The sequence below is a fragment of the Tachypleus tridentatus genome, chromosome 12, assembly GCF_004210375.1.
Source record: "Tachypleus tridentatus isolate NWPU-2018 chromosome 12, ASM421037v1, whole genome shotgun sequence".
Lineage (NCBI taxonomy): Eukaryota > Metazoa > Arthropoda > Merostomata > Xiphosura > Limulidae > Tachypleus > Tachypleus tridentatus.
Window position 1 is genome coordinate 63,231,678 of NC_134836.1, and position 18,624 is coordinate 63,250,301.

Below are 18,624 nucleotides of genomic sequence, written 5' to 3' on the forward strand. Positions count from 1 at the left end.
GTAACGTTGTCAGGAAAGATATGTAACGTTGTCAGGAAAGATATGTAACGTTGTCAGAAAAGATAAGTAACATTGTCAGGAAAGATATGTAACGTTGTCAGGAAAGATATGTAACGTTGTCATAAAAGATAAGTAACATTGTCAGGAAAGATATGTAACGTTGTCAGGAAAGTTAAGTAAAGTTGTCAGGAAAGATAAGTAACATTGTCAGGAAAGATAAGTAAAGTTGTCAGGAAAGATAAGTAACGTTGTCAGGAAAGATATGTAACGTTGTCAGGAAAGGTAAGTAAAGTTGTCAGGAAAGATATGTAACGTTGTCAGAAAAGATAAGTAACATTGTCAGGAAAGATATGTAACGTTGTCAGGAAGGATATGTAACGTTGTCAAAAAAGATAAGTAAAGTTGTCAGAAAAGATAAGTAACATTGTCACGAAAGATAAGTAACGTTGTCAGGAAAGATATGTAACGTTGTCAGGAAAGATAAGTAACGTTGTCAGGAAGGATATGTTACGTTGTCAGGAAAGATAAGTAAAGTTGTCAGGAAAGATATGTAACGTTGTGAGGAAAGATATGTAACGTTGTCAGGAAAGATAAGTAAAGTTGTCAGGAAGGATATGTAACGTTGTCAGGAAAGATATGTAACGTTGTCAGGAAGGATATGTAACGTTGTCAGGAAAGATATGTAACGTTGTCAGGAAGGATATGTAACGTTGTCAGGAAAGATATGTAACGTTGTCAGAAAAGATATGTAACGTTGTCAGAAAAGATAAGTAACATTGTCAGGAAAGATATGTAACGTTGTCAGGAAGGATATGTAACGTTGTCAAAAAAGATAAGTAAAGTTGTCAGAAAAGATAAGTAACATTGTCAGGAAAGATATGTAACGTTGTCAGAAAAGATAAGTAACATTGTCAGGAAAGATATGTAACGTTGTCAGGAAAGTTAAGTAAAGTTGTCAGGAAAGATAAGTAACATTGTCAGGAAAGATAAGTAAAGTTGTCAGGAAAGATAAGTAACGTTGTCAGGAAAGATATGTAACGTTGTCAGGAAAGGTAAGTAAAGTTGTCAGGAAAGATAAGTAACGTTGTCAGGAAAGATATGTAACGTTGTCAGGAAAGGTAAGTAAAGTTGTCAGGAAAGATATGTAACGTTGTCAGGAAAGATATGTAAAGTTGTCAGGAAAGATATGTAACGTTGTCAGGAAAGATATGTAAAGTTGTCAGGAAAGATATGTAACGTTATCAGGAAAGATATGTAACGTTGTCACGAAAGATAAGTAACGTTGTCAGGAAAGATATGTAACGTTGTCAGGAAAGATATGTAACGTCGTCAGGAAAGATATGTAAAGTTGTCAGGAAAGATATGTAACGTTATCAGGAAAGATATGTAACGTTGTCACGAAAGATAAGTAACGTTGTCAGGAAAGATATGTAACGTTGCCTAATGAATGAATTTTTATTCTGATAGGAACTGGCGATTGTAGGAACTGGCGATTGTAGAAATATGAGTTAAGTCACATAACACAACTGGTCCTGTTTGTGAGTAGACACATAACACAACTGGTCCTGTTTGTGAGTAGACAAATAACACAACTGGTCCTGTTTGTGAGTAGACACATAACACGACTGGTCCTGCTACCTTGACCATTGACACAAATTTACCAAACTTTAATTACTTGGTGTTGGGGATAAATTCAGTCTATGTACAACTTTCAGCAAAATCATATAAAACCTTTTAAATTTGAATTATTCAGACATACAATGGGAGAAAACAGTAAGCGGTCAGACGAAGGTTAAAAGTTAATCTGACTAAGATGATACGTCCATTTCAACTATTATATGTACTGTTTAAGTTATAGTGTCAAAGGAAAACTAACATCATATAAGTCATTATATGTATTGTTTTAATTATAGTGTCAAAGGAAAACTAAGATCATATCAGACATTTAATTATATGTACTGTTTAAGTTATATCGTCAAAGTGAAACTAAGATCATATCAGACATTTAATTATATGTACTGTTTAAGTTATATCGTCAAAGTGAAACTAACATGATACCAGACATTTAATTGTATCTAATGGTTAAGTTCTAGTATCAATGTAAAACTAACTTATTGAATAATTGTGTATAACCATTCATTTAGAAGTAACTGTTAGAAGTCCGATTTTGACTTTCAGCTTCAGCACTGTAATAGTGTCTCTGTTACTTATACCTCGTCAGTTTACAATTTAGACGTTGAAAACAAAATCACAGTTTCTGCCTGGTTAAGAAAAGAAAATTAATCTATAATAAGTTTTTGTCACGTTCTGAATAACAGTGTTTTCACATGTCAATCAAACAAGAAAACCATGTGAAATATTGATTATAACTGGATAAAATCGTCATTTAAACTGTGATCTTTCATGTTGCACAAACCTGTTCTCTTTGTCCTAGTTGTTTAAATTCTGTTTTAATAAACAGAGTTATACATATCACAGGTAATTTTATACTTTTAATTGGCACTTTACTATCTGTCTGTTCGTTTGTGTTCACGTCACTAAATATTGATGGTTGAAAGTTCCCAGCATGTATTTTTTTTGGAAGAAATGTCTCGCTGAGTTTCAGTTTCCGTTTGTGGTTGTATAAGTGTACTAGCATAATAACACGAAATTTGCGTGACCTATCTATGAACATATAGCACTGACAGCACATACGAAACGAGCATTCTTTTTATATTCACATTGTCTCTCCTATCGATATAAAACATAGCAGGCCGAGGCTACCACACCTCTAAGAAAGGTAATGGACGACTTTCAATCTGATATGTTTACATTTTGTCTTCAAACTAAGGGACGATTTTTAATCTGATATATTTACATTTAGAGTTAAAAGTAAGGGACCACTTTTAGTTCGAATTGTTTACACTTTATTTCTGCCTAATATTAATAATAGTTTCTCCCCTATTTAAAAGTGAATTTAGCTTACACAAACTCTATAATAAAATAATCTTATTTCAAAGTAATATATAATTCATTGCAACATGTATATTACTTCATTAAACCTATTGCCTACACGTCAGAAATTAAAACTCGTCCATCTACAGAAAACAGGGTGTTCCATGATTTTTATAATGTAATATTCCATCTTTGTTTTATCCTGCGGCTTTTTATTATCACGGACATCCCAAACGTAGTAATTTACGGATACATTATTAAAATTATGGCTGTGTTATTAATATTATTGGAACAATTGGTTAGCTATAATGTCACCAGAATATTCATAAGTTGGAACAATTGGTTAGCTATAATGTCATTAGAATATTCATAAGTTAGAACAATTGGTTAGCTATAATGTCACCAGAATATTCATAAGTTAGAACAATTGGTTAGCTATAATGTCACTAGAATATTCATAAGTTGGAACAATTGGTTAACTATAATGTCACCAGAATATTCATAAGTTAGAACAATTGGTTAGCTAGAATGTCATTAGAATATTCATAAGTTGGAACAATTGGATAGCTATAATGTCACCAGAATATTCATAAGTTGGAACAATTGGTTAGCTATAATGTCACCAGAATATTCATAAGTTGGAACAATTGGTTAGCTATAATGTCACTAGAATATTCATAAGTTGGAATAATTGGTTAGCTATAATGTCACTAGAATATTCATAAGTTGGAACAATTGGTTAGCTATAATGTCACTAGAATATTCATAAGTTGGAACAATTGGTTAGCTATAATGTCACCAGAATATTCATAAGTTGGAACAATTGGTTAGCTATAATGTTACCAGAATATTCATAAGTTGGAACAATTGGTTAGCTATAATGTCACTAGAATATTCATAAGTTGGAACAATTGGTTAGCTATAATGTTACCAGAATATTCATAAGTTGGAACAATTCGTTAGCTATAATGTCACTAGAATATTCATAAGTTGGAACAATTAATTAGCTATGATGTCACCAGAATATTCATAAGTTGGAACAATTCGTTAGCTATAATGTCACTAGAATATTCATAAGTTGGAACAATTGGTTAGCTATGATGTCACCAGAATATTCATAAGTTGGAACAATTGGTTAGCTATAATGTTACCAGAATATTCATAAGTTGGAACAATTCGTTAGCTATGATGTCACTAGAATATTCATAAGTTGGAACAATTGGTTAGCTATAATGTCACCAGAATATTCATAAGTTGGAACAATTGGTTAGCTATAATGTCACTAGAATATTCATAAGTTGGAACAATTGGTTAGCTATAATGTCACCAGAATATTCATAAGTTGGTACAATTGGTTAGCTATAATGTCACTAGAATATTCATAAGTTGTAACAATTGGTTAGCTATAATGTTACCAGAATATTCATAAGTCGTAACAATTGGATAGCTATAATGTCACTAGAATAATCATAAGTTGTAACAATTGGTTAGCTATAATGTCACTAGAATCTTCATAAGTTGTAACAATTGGTTAGCTATAATGTCACTAGAATATTCATAAGTTGTAACAATTGGTTAGCTATAATGTCACTAGAATATTCATAAGTTGGAACAATTGGTTAGCTATAATGTCACCAGAATATTAATAAGTTAGAACAATTGGTTAGCTATAATGTCATTAGAATATTCATAAGTTAGAACAATTGGTTAGCTATAATGTCACCAGAATATTCATAAGTTAGAACAATTGGTTAGCTATAATGTCACTAGAATATTCATAAGTTGGAACAATTGGTTAACTATAATGTCACCAGAATATTCATAAGTTAGAACAATTGGTTAGCTAGAATGTCATTAGAATATTCATAAGTTGGAACAATTGGATAGCTATAATGTCACCAGAATATTCATAAGTTGGAACAATTGGTTAGCTATAATGTCACCAGAATATTCATAAGTTGGAACAATTGGTTAGCTATAATGTCACTAGAATATTCATAAGTTGGAATAATTGGTTAGCTATAATGTCACTAGAATATTCATAAGTTGGAACAATTGGTTAGCTATAATGTCACTAGAATATTCATAAGTTGGAACAATTGGTTAGCTATAATGTCACCAGAATATTCATAAGTTGGAACAATTGGTTAGCTATAATGTTACCAGAATATTCATAAGTTGGAACAATTGGTTAGCTATAATGTCACTAGAATATTCATAAGTTGGAACAATTGGTTAGCTATAATGTTACCAGAATATTCATAAGTTGGAACAATTCGTTAGCTATAATGTCACTAGAATATTCATAAGTTGGAACAATTGGTTAGCTATGATGTCACCAGAATATTCATAAGTTGGAACAATTCGTTAGCTATAATGTCACTAGAATATTCATAAGTTGGAACAATTGGTTAGCTATGATGTCACCAGAATATTCATAAGTTGGAACAATTGGTTAGCTATAATGTTACCAGAATATTCATAAGTTGGAACAATTCGTTAGCTATGATGTCACTAGAATATTCATAAGTTGGAACAATTGGTTAGCTATAATGTCACCAGAATATTCATAAGTTGGAACAATTGGTTAGCTATAATGTCACTAGTATATTCATAAGTTGGAACAATTGGTTAGCTATAATGTCACCAGAATATTCATAAGTTAGAACAATTGGTTAGCTATAATGTCACCAGAATATTCATAAGTTGGAACAATTGGTTAGCGATAATGTCACCAGAATATTCATAAGTTGGAACAATTGGTTAGCTATAATGTCACTACAATATTCATAAGTTGGAACAATTGGTTAGCTGTAATGTCACTAGAATATTCATAAGTTGGAACAATTGGATAGCTATAATGTCACTAGAATATTCATAAGTTGGAACAATTGGTTAGCTGTAATGTCACTAGAATATTCATAAGTTGGAACAATTGGTTAGCTATAATGTCACTAGAATATTCATAAGTTGGAACAATTGGTTAGCTATAATGTCACCAGAATATTCATAAGTTGGAACAATTGGTTAGCTATAATGTCACTAGAATATTCATAAGTTGGAACAATTGGTTAGCTATAATGTCACTAGAATATTCATAAGTTGGTACAATTGGTTAGCTATAATGTCACTAGAATATTCATAAGTTGTAACAATTGGTTAGCTATAATGTTACCAGAATATTCATAAGTCGTAACAATTGGATAGCTATAATGTCACTAGAATAATCATAAGTTGTAACAATTGGTTAGCTATAATGTCACTAGAATATTCATAAGTTGTAACAATTGGTTAGCTATAATGTCACTAGAATATTCATAAGTTGTAACAATTGGTTAGCTATAATGTCACTAGAATATTCATAAGTTAGAACAATTGGTTAGCTATAATGTCATTAGAATATTCATAAGTTAGAACAATTGGTTAGCTATAATGTCACCAGAATATTCATAAGTTAGAACAATTGGTTAACTATAATGTCACTAGAATATTCATAAGTTGGAACAATTGGTTAACTATAATGTCACCAGAATATTCATAAGTTAGAACAATTGGTTAGCTAGAATGTCATTAGAATATTCATAAGTTGGAACAATTGGATAGCTATAATGTCACCAGAATATTCATAAGTTGGAACAATTGGTTAGCTATAATGTCACCAGAATATTCATAAGTTGGAACAATTGGTTAGCTATAATGTCACTAGAATATTCATAAGTTGGAATAATTGGTTAGCTATAATGTCACTAGAATATTCATAAGTTGTAACAATTGGTTAGCTATAATGTCACTAGAATATTCATAAGTTGTAACAATTGGTTAGCTATAATGTCACTAGAATATTCATAAGTTAGAACAATTGGTTAGCTATAATGTCATTAGAATATTCATAAGTTAGAACAATTGGTTAGCTATAATGTCACCAGAATATTCATAAGTTAGAACAATTGGTTAACTATAATGTCACTAGAATATTCATAAGTTGGAACAATTGGTTAACTATAATGTCACCAGAATATTCATAAGTTAGAACAATTGGTTAGCTAGAATGTCATTAGAATATTCATAAGTTGGAACAATTGGATAGCTATAATGTCACCAGAATATTCATAAGTTGGAACAATTGGTTAGCTATAATGTCACCAGAATATTCATAAGTTGGAACAATTGGTTAGCTATAATGTCACTAGAATATTCATAAGTTGGAATAATTGGTTAGCTATAATGTCACTAGAATATTCATAAGTTGGAACAATTGGTTAGCTATAATGTCACTAGAATATTCATAAGTTGGAACAATTGGTTAGCTATAATGTCACCAGAATATTCATAAGTTGGAACAATTGGTTAGCTATAATGTTACCAGAATATTCATAAGTTGGAACAATTGGTTAGCTATAATGTCATTAGAATATTCATAAGTTGGAACAATTGGTTAGCTATAATGTTACCAGAATATTCATAAGTTGGAACAATTCGTTAGCTATGATGTCACTAGAATATTCATAAGTTGGAACAATTGGTTAGCTATAATGTCACCAGAATATTCATAAGTTGGAACAATTGGTTAGCTATAATGTCACTAGAATATTCATAAGTTGGAACAATTGGTTAGCTATAATGTCACCAGAATATTCATAAGTTGGAACAATTGGTTAGCTATAATGTCACCAGAATATTCATAAGTTGGAACAATTGGTTAGCGATAATGTCACCAGAATATTCATAAGTTGGAACAATTGGTTAGCTATAATGTCACTACAATATTCATAAGTTGGAACAATTGGTTAGCTGTAATGTCACTGGAATATTCATAAGTTGGAACAATTGGATAGCTATAATGTCACTAGAATATTCATAAGTTGGAACAATTGGTTAGCTGTAATGTCACTAGAATATTCATAAGTTGGAACAATTGGTTAGCTATAATGTCACTAGAATATTCATAAGTTGGAACAATTCGTTAGCTATAATGTCATTAGAATATTCATAAGTTGTAACAATTGGTTGGCTATAATGTCACCAGAATATTCATAAGTTGGAACAATTCGTTAGCTATAATGTCACTAGAATATTCATAAGTTGGAACAATTGGTTAGCTATAATGTCACCAGAATATTCATAAGTTGGAACAATTGGTTAGCTATAATGTCACTAGAATATTCATAAGTTGTAACAATTGGTTGGCTATAATGTTACCAGAATATTCATAAGTTGTAACAATTGGTTGGCTATAATGTCACCAGAATATTCATAAGTTGGAACAATTCGTTAGCTATAATGTCACTAGAATATTCATAAGTTGGAACAATTGGTTAGCTGTAATGTTACTAGAATATTCATAAGTTGGAACAATTGGTTAGCTGTAATGTCACTAGAATATTCATAAGTTGGAACAATTGGTTAGCTATAATGTCATTAGAATATTCATAAGTTGGAACAATTCGTTAGCTATAATGTCACCAGAATATTCATAAGTTGGAACAATTGGTTAGCTATAATGTCATTAGAATATTCATAAGTTGGAACAATTGGTTAGCTATAATGTCACCAGAATATTCATAAGTTGGAACAATCGGTTGGCTATAATGTCACCAGAATATTCATAAGTTGGAACAATTCGTTAGCTATAATGTCACTAGAATATTCATAAGTTGGAACAATTGGTTAGCTGTAATGTCACTAGAATATTCATAAGTTGGAACAATTGGTTAGCTGTAATGTCACTAGAATATTCATAAGTTGGAACAATTGGTTAGCTATAATGTCATTAGAATATTCATAAGTTGGAACAATTCGTTAGCTATAATGTCACCAGAATATTCATAAGTTGGAACAATTGGTTAGCTATAATGTCATTAGAATATTCATAAGTTGGAACAATTGGTTAGCTATAATGTCACCAGAATATTCATAATTTGGAACAATTGGTTAGCTGTAATGTCACTAGAATATTCATAAGTTGGAACAATTGGTTAGCTATACATTCAATAGTATAATCATTAGTTAGAACAATTGGTTAGCTATAATGTTACCAGAATATTCATAAGTTGGAACAATTGGTTAGCTGTAATGTCACTAGAATATTCATAAGTTGGAACAATTGGTTAGCTATAATGTTACCAGAATATTCATAAGTTGGAACAATTGGTTAGCTATAATGTCACCAGAATATTCATAAGTTGGAACAATTGGTTAGCTATACATTCAATAGTATAATCATTAGTTTGAACAATGGGTTAGTTATACATTCTTTAGTATAATCATTAGTTTGAACAATGAGTTAGTTATACATTCAATAGTATAATCATTAGTGTGAACAATGGGTTAGTTATACATTCAATAGTATAATCATTAGTGTGAACAATGGGTTAGTTATACATTCAATAGTAAAATGATTAGTTTCAACAATGAGTTTGTTATACATTCAATAGTATAATCATTAGTGTGAACAATGGGTTAGTTATACATTAAATAGTAAAATCATTAGTTTGAACAATGGGTTAGTTATACATTCAACAGTAAAATCATTAGTGTGAACAATGGGTTAGTTATACATTCAACAGTATATTCATTAGTGTGAACAGTGGGTTTGTTATACATTCAATAGTATAATCATTAGTGTGAACAATGGGTTAGTTATACATTCAACAGTATATTCATTAGTGTGAACAATGGGTTTGTTATACATTCAACAGTATATTCATTAGTGTGAACAATGGGTTTGTTATACATTCAATAGTATAATCATTAGTGTGAACAATGGGTTAGTTATACATTCAACAGTATATTCATTAGTGTGAACAATGGGTTAGTTATACATTCAATAGTATAATCATTAGTGTGAACAAAGGGTTAGTTATACATTCAATAGTATAATCATTAGTGTGAACAATGGGTTAGTTATACATTCAACAGTATAATCATTAGTGTGAACAATGGGTTAGTTATACATTCAACAGTATAATCATTAGTGTGAACAATGGGTTAGTTATACATTCAATAATATAATCATTAGTGTGAACAATGGGTTTGTTGTATAAATAGAAAAACAAGACAGCATTACTTCATGATTATAGTAAGATGTATACCTTTATTTATACAACACGATGCATACCTTCATTTATATAACACGATGTATACCTTCATTTATATAACACGATATATACCTTCATTTATATAACACGATATATACCTTCATTTATACAACACGATGTATACCTTCATTTAAACAACACGATGTATACCTTCATTTATACAACACGATGTATACCTTCATTTATACAACACGATGTATACCTTCATTTATATAACACGATGTATACTTTACTTTTATATAACACAATGTATACTTTAATTTTATATAACATGATGTATACTTTAATTTTATATAACACGAGGTATACTTTAATTTGTGTTTCTTATTTTTATTTTTAGTACAACGATGCACCAAGAGGTGACAGAGCTGTGCCTACTGCAACGATCGAATATGAATTTTTAGCCTTATTTCTTTCTACTAAATCAGCGAAGGAACTAATTTTATTCAAATATGGAGAATAATAAACGATAGTAATGAAATGTGATATTTAAACCAGTTAGTATAAGTCTAGTCAGTGTGTAATCATTTTAATATTTTATGATGAGTTATAGATAACGTACAGTTTTAATTTAACTTTATCAACGTAAAATAACTTTTCCTTTTACATCGATTACGTTATAACCATATTATAATTACAAAGGTTGCATTCATTTAAATGTTATTTAAATTTAAAATAATTTATTGTTTAAGAAGAAAGATGGTGGATTCATTATCACACTAACATTTCGTTAAGCTAACAAGTATATAATGAGTTATAATAACTAGTATTTTAACGTTTTGTTTCTTTCAGTCCCCCCACGAGAAATTATCATAATGGACATATACGGCCAAAGACTGAAAGATCTGATAGGACCTTACAAGGAGGGCTCATCTTTACCCCTAATCTGTGAAAGTGACGGAGGTGAGTGGTGTAACTGTCGTCACAAACATTTCTGTATTTCTTGGTCTTTTCATAAAGCTACTCGAGAGCTATCTGCGCCAACTGTCGCTGTTATTGAGCTACTCTTTAACAAAGAACAGTAGAATTGACTGTCACATTATAACGCTCCTAAGGATCTAAAGACAAGCATGCTTTTTAGTGGGATTCAAACCCGCGATCCACGGGTTGCGAGACAAGTGTCCTTAGCATTTGTCCAAGATAGGGCCAAGGAAAAAAAATAAATAAACATTTACGAAACGTTGTAGAGAGCGAACTGAAGAATATCCGGGTTTAAAACAAAGGTTTCTTGCTGTAGAAAGCGAAACGTCGAACTGTCAAGTGCGTTTCTAAACTAATATTAATATCCGTCAAGTTTATTTCAAGTGTTAATAAATTTGAAACTAATTAACGAAAACGCTTCTTTTAGTTAGACATATGTTTCAATAGAACTCCACACGATTTACTTCATACGAAATTTATGGATAAGATATAATGCACTGGTCATAATATTAAAAATCGTATAAGACTCAGTCAATGGCTTCTTCAATAGTTGTTCATCTACTCGTGTCTTTGGCTAAGGAAATACACAAGTAAATACACCAGGAAATTTCTTATTTATTTTTTCGTAGACATCTTATAAACATTCTATATTCTATGTAAATAAATCATTAATAGCGTACGTATTTTTTAAACGTGAAATAATTTAAAATATATATTTCTTTCTTGCATCACACAATGACACGTATATTGTATTTTTAAACCTGAATGATAACTTACATGACATTAAGTCAACGGTCAGAGATCTAAAGACTCAGGCCTGGCTGTCCCTAATTCATAGCTGTTGACAAAGGAAAGAACAACAAATCAACGGCTACTACAAATTGACGGTCACTTTTATAAGGTAACCCTCGTTGAAAGTGAAAGTATGTCTTGTGAGGTATTTTAAACTTGAGCCTTGGACTATCTGGAACAAACCTGGGATAACTAATTGATTATCCAACCTGTATTATATTGTTAAAAAGTGGTAGGAATTTGTTTTTTCTAACCCAGAGAGCCCCGCGCTAGTACAGCGGTATGTCTTCGGATTTACAACGCAAAATCAGAGGTTCGATTCCTCCTCGGTGGGCTCAGCAGATAGCCCGACGTGGCTTTGCTATAAGAAAACACACAAACACATACCAATCCAGAGAGATTACCATAAAACAGTTTTACCATAAGTCAGCTATTATGTTTTACCTCAATTTTTACTCTAAGTTCAGATTTAGTTTTTTACATATTTCAGTAAATTTGATTTCACTTTGTTCTGGATATTTCAAATCACGTTTTTATTTTATACTCTATTCAAATGACTCTGTGTTCAAAGCATACCAACCACGTAAATTAGAGTTAAATAGTGTAGCTAATTTAACATACTGGTACAACTGGGATCAGGAAATGCCATAAAACAAAAACTTAAAATAATTACAGTGTATTGATTCTTGAGATAGGAACCCTTGGTTTTATCAATATATAACAGAAACAAAAGTACGTAAGCTCAAAAGGTTAGTCAACTTTATTTCTAGAGTAGACACTATTCGAATAAGTTAGGTTTAGTTTGAATTCGTGCACAGCGTATCGAGAAATACCACACTTAATTATTGTGTCAATTAACATCACTCGCCGCCAGTTATAAGGCCCTCGCGGTTAAAAGGACCAATATGTTGGGATTCGAACCTCAGACTGCCAGGTCAGAAGGTTAAAAAAGATAAGAGACTTGTGTTTATTATTCAAACATAGCTGTTTAGTGGCATATTATGCAAAATAATCTTACGGACACGATAAACAGAAATCAATGGTAAGTAATCCATCAAAGAATACTGAAGCTCAACCCCTGTTTTCCATCTTCTCAGGAGTGCCTCCTCCTGCGTTAACTTGGTGGAAGGAAGACAAGTTGGTCCAGAGCAACTTCACCGTTACACCACAAGGATTTTCAAGAAATCAGATCCTGCTACATCACCTCCGCCGTGAAGACCTTCTTATCTGTTTAACATGCAAAGCTGTTAATACCAACCTTAGTGTTTCTATTTCCAGCTCAGTTGTCTTGGATCTGTATTGTGAGTTGTAACATGACATGCTTGTAATAATGTACTATATTTATTGTCTGTATTGTGAGTTGTAAAGTGGCATGCTTGTAATAATGTACTATAGTTATTGTCTGTATTGTGAGTTGTAACGTGATATGTTTGTAATAATGTACTATATTTATTGTCTGTGTTGTGAGTTGTAATGTGACATGCTTGTAATAATGTACTATAGTTATTGTCTGTATTGTGAGTTGTAACGTGACATGCTTGTAATAATGTACTATAGTTGTTGTCTGTATTGCGAGTTGTAACGTGACATGTTTGTAATAATGTACTATATTTATTGTCTGTATTGTGAGTTGTAACATGACATGCTTGTAATAATGTACTATAGTTATTGTCTGTATTGTGAGTTGTAAAGTGGCATGCTTGTAATAATGTACTATAGTTATTGTCTGTATTGTGAGTTGTAACGTGATATGTTTGTAATAATGTACTATATTTATTGTCTGTATTGTGAGTTGTAATGTGACATGCTTGTAATAATGTACTATAGTTATTGTCTATATTGTGAGTTGTAACGTGACATGCTTGTAATAATGTACTATAGTTGTTGTCTGTATTGCGAGTTGTAACGTGACATGCTTGTAATTATGTACTATAGTTGTTGTCTGTATTGTGAGTTGTAAAGTGGCATGCTTGTAATAATGTACTATATTTATTGTCTGTATTCTGAGTTGTAATGTGACATGCTTGTAATAATGTACTATAGTTGTTGTCTGTATTGCGAGTTGTAACGTGACATCCTTGTAATTATGTACTATAGTTGTTGTCTGTATTGTGAGTTGTAAAGTGGCATGCTTGTAATAATGTACTATATTTATTGTCTGTATTGTGAGTTGTAAAGTGGCATGCTTGTAATTATGTACTATAGTTATTGTCTGTATTGTGAGTTGTAACGTGACATGCTTGTAATTATGTACTATAGTTATTGTCTGTATTGTGAGTTGTAAAGTGGTATGCTTGTAATAATGTACTATAGTTATTGTCTGTATTGTCTGAGTTGTAACGTGACATGCTTGTAATAATGTATTATAGTTATTGTCTGTGTCGTGAGTTGTAACGTGACATGCTTGTAGTAATATACCATAGTTATTGTCTGTATTGTGAGTTGTAACGTGACATGCTTGTAATAATGTATTATAGTTATTGTCTGTATTGTGAGTTGTAACGTGACATGTTTGCAATTATGTACTATAGTTATTGTCTGTATTGTGAGTTGTAAAGTGGCATGCTTGTAATTATGTACTATAGTTATTGTCTGTATTGTCTGAGTTGTAAAGTGGCATGCTTGTAATAATGTATTATAGTTATTGTCTGTATTGTGAGTTGTAACGTGACATGCATGTAATAATGTACTATAGTTATTGTCTGTATTGTGAGTTGTAACGTGACATGCATGTAATAATGTACTATAGTTATTGTGGTGTATTGTGAATTGTAACGTGACATGCATGTAATAATGTACTATAGTTATTGTCTGTATTGTGAGTTGTAACGTGACATGCATGTAATAATGTACTATAGTTATTGTCTGTATTGTCTGAGTTGTAACGTGACATGCTTGTAATAATGTACTATAGTTATTGTCTGTGTCGTGAGTTCTAACGTGACATGCTTGTAGTAATGTACCATAGTTATTGTCTGTATTGTGAGTTGTAACGTGACATGCTTGTAATAATGTATTATAGTTATTGTCTGTATTGTGAATTGTAACGTGACATGCATGTAATAATGTACCATAGTTATTGTCTGTATTGTGAGTTGTAACGTGACATGCTTGTAATAATGTATTATAGTTATTGTCTGTATTGTGAGTTGTAACGTGACATGCTTGTAATAATGTGTTATAGTTATTGTCTGTATTGTGAGTTGTAACGTGACATGCTTGTAATAATGTACTATAGTTATTGTCTGTATTGTGAGTTGTAACGTGACATGCATGTAATAATGTACTATAGTTATTGTCTGTATTGTGAGTTGTAACGTTACAGCTGTTTAAATGACGATAATTATTTCGTTGAATACAGATATCATATATCGTTCTATCACGAATACGGATATCATATATCGTTCTATCACGAATACGGATATCATATGTCATTCCGTAACAAATACTGGTACCAACTATCTTTCCGTTACTGGCTGGAATTTTGTCGCATATTTGCGAAAAAATAATGTACATTTATTTGCTAGAAATAAATAAACATTTGTAATAATAAATTAAACGTTTGATTGAATAATAATGTTATTCTGATAAAGTTTGGTGGTAAATATATGATAGTATATTTTATAAAACTGTTTAACATTAGTTTTTATACTTTATATATCACTTAAATCAAATAATAATTCATGAGTTTCAGACTTGAAAAAGTTTTGAACGTTTTATCCAACATGTTCGGTAAATCTTAAGTGTTAGGATTCTAGGACTACTGATGAGAAAGCTGTTGTTGTGTTAAATTATATGTAGAAACCCTCAGCTAAAAAACGAGAAATATATATACTTAGGACACTCACGGCGTATTACTATAAACATTTACAATTAGGACACTCTCAGCTGTAGTACTAAAACATGTACACTTAGGACACTTACAGCGTATTACTATAAACATGTACACTTAGGACACTCTCAGCTGTTTTACTAGAAACATTCATACTTGGCATACTCTCAGCTGTTTTACTAGAAACATTCATACTTGGCATACTCTCAGCTGTATTACTAGAAACATGCATACTTGGTAAACTCTCAGCTGTATTACTAGAAACATGCATACTTGGTAAACTCTCAGCTGTATTACTAGAAACATGTGTACTGAACATGTTTTCATTTCTGATCCTAGTATTTTGCACAGACTAAGTTATTAGATTTTCCCCCGTATTTGCCTAGTGAAGCCTTTGCACGTCGAAATAATTATCCCCAACAAACCCGTAAAAGCAAACCAGCCGTTAGAACTACAGTGTGAAATCTGGGGAGCCAGGCCAGCAGCTCAAGTCACCTGGTGGAAAGGAAGAGAACTTGTGACTATGGTAACAGATTCTGTTTCTAATGACGGAAATTACACCCTGAGTACCATGACCATCATTCCTAAAGTTGAAGACAACGGTAAAGACATAACGTGTAGAGCCGAAAATACACTGTTGGAAAACAGCACCATTACGGACGTGTGGCGACTTGTGGTCCATTGTAAGTCAAAATTTTCTGTCAGTCACATCTTTAAAATAACATTTTATTAATTTCAGTAGAATGTAACGAAATTATGAGTGAAAACTGCGTATCTTCTTTAGCTGTTGTTTAGAACGTCTTACAAATTTATTAGCTAGAATAATATTTAATGTTTGGTTATTTATATTAATTCGTATGTTGACGTTAATTATCGAGCTACGCAATGTGTTATCTGTGCTATGGCCACCACGTGTATCTAACCTCAGTTTTCACCGCTGTTAAGTTACAAGCTTATTGCTTAAAACCAAACAACATACAAACGAAAATTATTTATCATCAATAAATTATATTGAATAGTTAGCAAATGCATACGATAGCAATAAGTAAACAGACATCCCATAAAATAGAAATCTCTATGACGTCAAAGGCAAATAACTCAGTAAAGACCAGGGGTTAACCTCACATAATCAACATCGTTGTTAGTTGTAAAGATAGAATTAATTTCACGAAATGCATTTCGGGTAGTAGTTAAGTATGGATGATGAACCTGTGTTACATTTTGGTTTCAATCATAAGTACAAATGGTTATGCATTCTTATAGGCTTATTAGATAAAGTCTACTGTATGCCTCAGAGGGTATTTTGTGATACATTCAAAACGTTGTCAGAAGTATTGTCAGAAGTAGCAGTGCAAGATGAAACCAAAGTATTCTTATTAGGCTTAAGATTTTGGCGCAGTATACCTAGCGATTTTTGTGTAGGCTTTGATACTTAAATAGCTCTGAAGAGAAACTTGGCACGAAGAGAGTAAAAACGGATAAAATTTCTTCTTTTCTTTCAAAAATAAAATATTCACAGGTGTTTTCTGTGGACTGTTGAAAAACAAGTAGATTGATTTTGAATTTTGCTTAACGACAGGAAAGATGAACTTTTTTTTTTTCTGTTATCACTATTTTCGCTGTCTTGATATAGATGGCCTTCAGTGTTGTTTTAAGAACAGATCAGTTTTCAAAATAATTTTTGCCCTATATTTTGTTAGAATTTTTGTAAAACAGCTGAATGATCTCTATTATGAACTGGTATAATTGTTCATGATACGATTATGGATAAAGAGCTATATGTCAAAGAAAACTTACTTTGTTACAGATGCTCCTCAAGTAAAGATAGAGATTCGAACCCAGCATAGGACAACTTCGTCATTGAAGGAATGGACATTGAGTTTGCTTGTTTCGTGGATGCCAATCCAACTGAAACTGACGTATGGTGGTATTTCAATGACTCCATCTTATCACCAGATATGGAAGATGGCATAATTGTGAATAACCAAACACTGTCCATCAGGAACATCCAGACACGTCACAGTGGGGAATACAAATGTGGGGCGACAAACCAAGAGGGCGAAAGCTGGAGTGAAGACAAACAAGTCGTTGTCCATCGTAATATATTTTTTATCTCTTATTAACAGTAATATCTTTACAGCTTGATCAAATAGTAAACCTAATGTGGTTATTTTTCACGACACTTTTCGATAAGGCAAAACATATTATTTACATTAAGAAATTTTATCTAATTTTTAAAATCATTCAATAAACTATTTCTCATTGATTGTTGGCTGGTGACAACTCCCTTACTTGTATTAATTGTTGGCTGGTGACAACGTCCTTACTTGTATTGATTGTTGGCTGATGACAACGTCCTTACTTGTATTGATCGTTGGCTGGTGACAACGTCCTTACTTGTATTGATTGTTGGCTGGTGACAACGTCCTTACTTGTATTGATTGTTGGCTGGTGACAAAGCCCTTACTTGTATTGATTGTTGACTGGTGACAACTCCCTTACTTGTATTGATTGTTGGCTGGTGACAACGTCCTTACTTGTATTGATTGTTGACTGGTGACAACTCCCTTACTTGTATTGATTGTTGGCTGGTGACAACGTCCTTACTTGTATTGATTGTTGGCTGGTGACAACGTCCTTACTTGTATTGATTGTTGGCTGGTGACAACGTCCTTACATGTATTGATTGTTGGCTGGTGACAACGTCCTTACTTGTATTGATTGTTGGCTGGTGAGAACGCCCTTACATGTATTTATTGTTGGCTGGTGACAACGTCCTTACATGTTTCAGCAAGACATAATTTATTGTTCTTTCACTGCTATACTAATACTTTTCTTCATTTTATCAGAAGTAATAAATATATCCGTCGTTTTCTTAACAAAACAAAATTAATAAAATAAGTTTTGTTAAATTCGTTAATTACGGACATCTCATTTTATAAAACAAAAACTCGTTTCAGGATATGAGTTTCTCCCCAATGTTCTATTTGTTTTGATCGATTTTTGTTGAAGAATTAACTTGCGTAATTGTGGTATGTTTGTTTTTTA

General features: G+C 31.8%; 1 protein-coding gene across 2 annotated transcripts in view; it reads left to right on the forward strand.

Annotated features, from left to right (window-relative positions):
- The window catches only part of LOC143235171 (lachesin-like), an 84,849-nt gene that overhangs the window by 60,605 nt on the left and 5,620 nt on the right, over positions 1 to 18,624 (forward strand). The window contains exons 3-6 of one of the 2 annotated variants that reach the window (XM_076473064.1): positions 10,824 to 10,934; positions 12,842 to 13,045; positions 15,963 to 16,259; positions 17,384 to 17,673. In XM_076473064.1, coding sequence (XP_076329179.1) covers positions 10,824 to 10,934; positions 12,842 to 13,045; positions 15,963 to 16,259; positions 17,384 to 17,550 — 779 coding nt within the window. In that variant the 3' untranslated portion in view covers positions 17,551 to 17,673. Of the gene's footprint in view, positions 1 to 10,823; positions 10,935 to 12,841; positions 13,046 to 15,962; positions 16,260 to 17,383; positions 17,674 to 18,624 lie in introns of those variants that run through there. The other variant, XM_076473065.1, reaches the window with a different exon arrangement.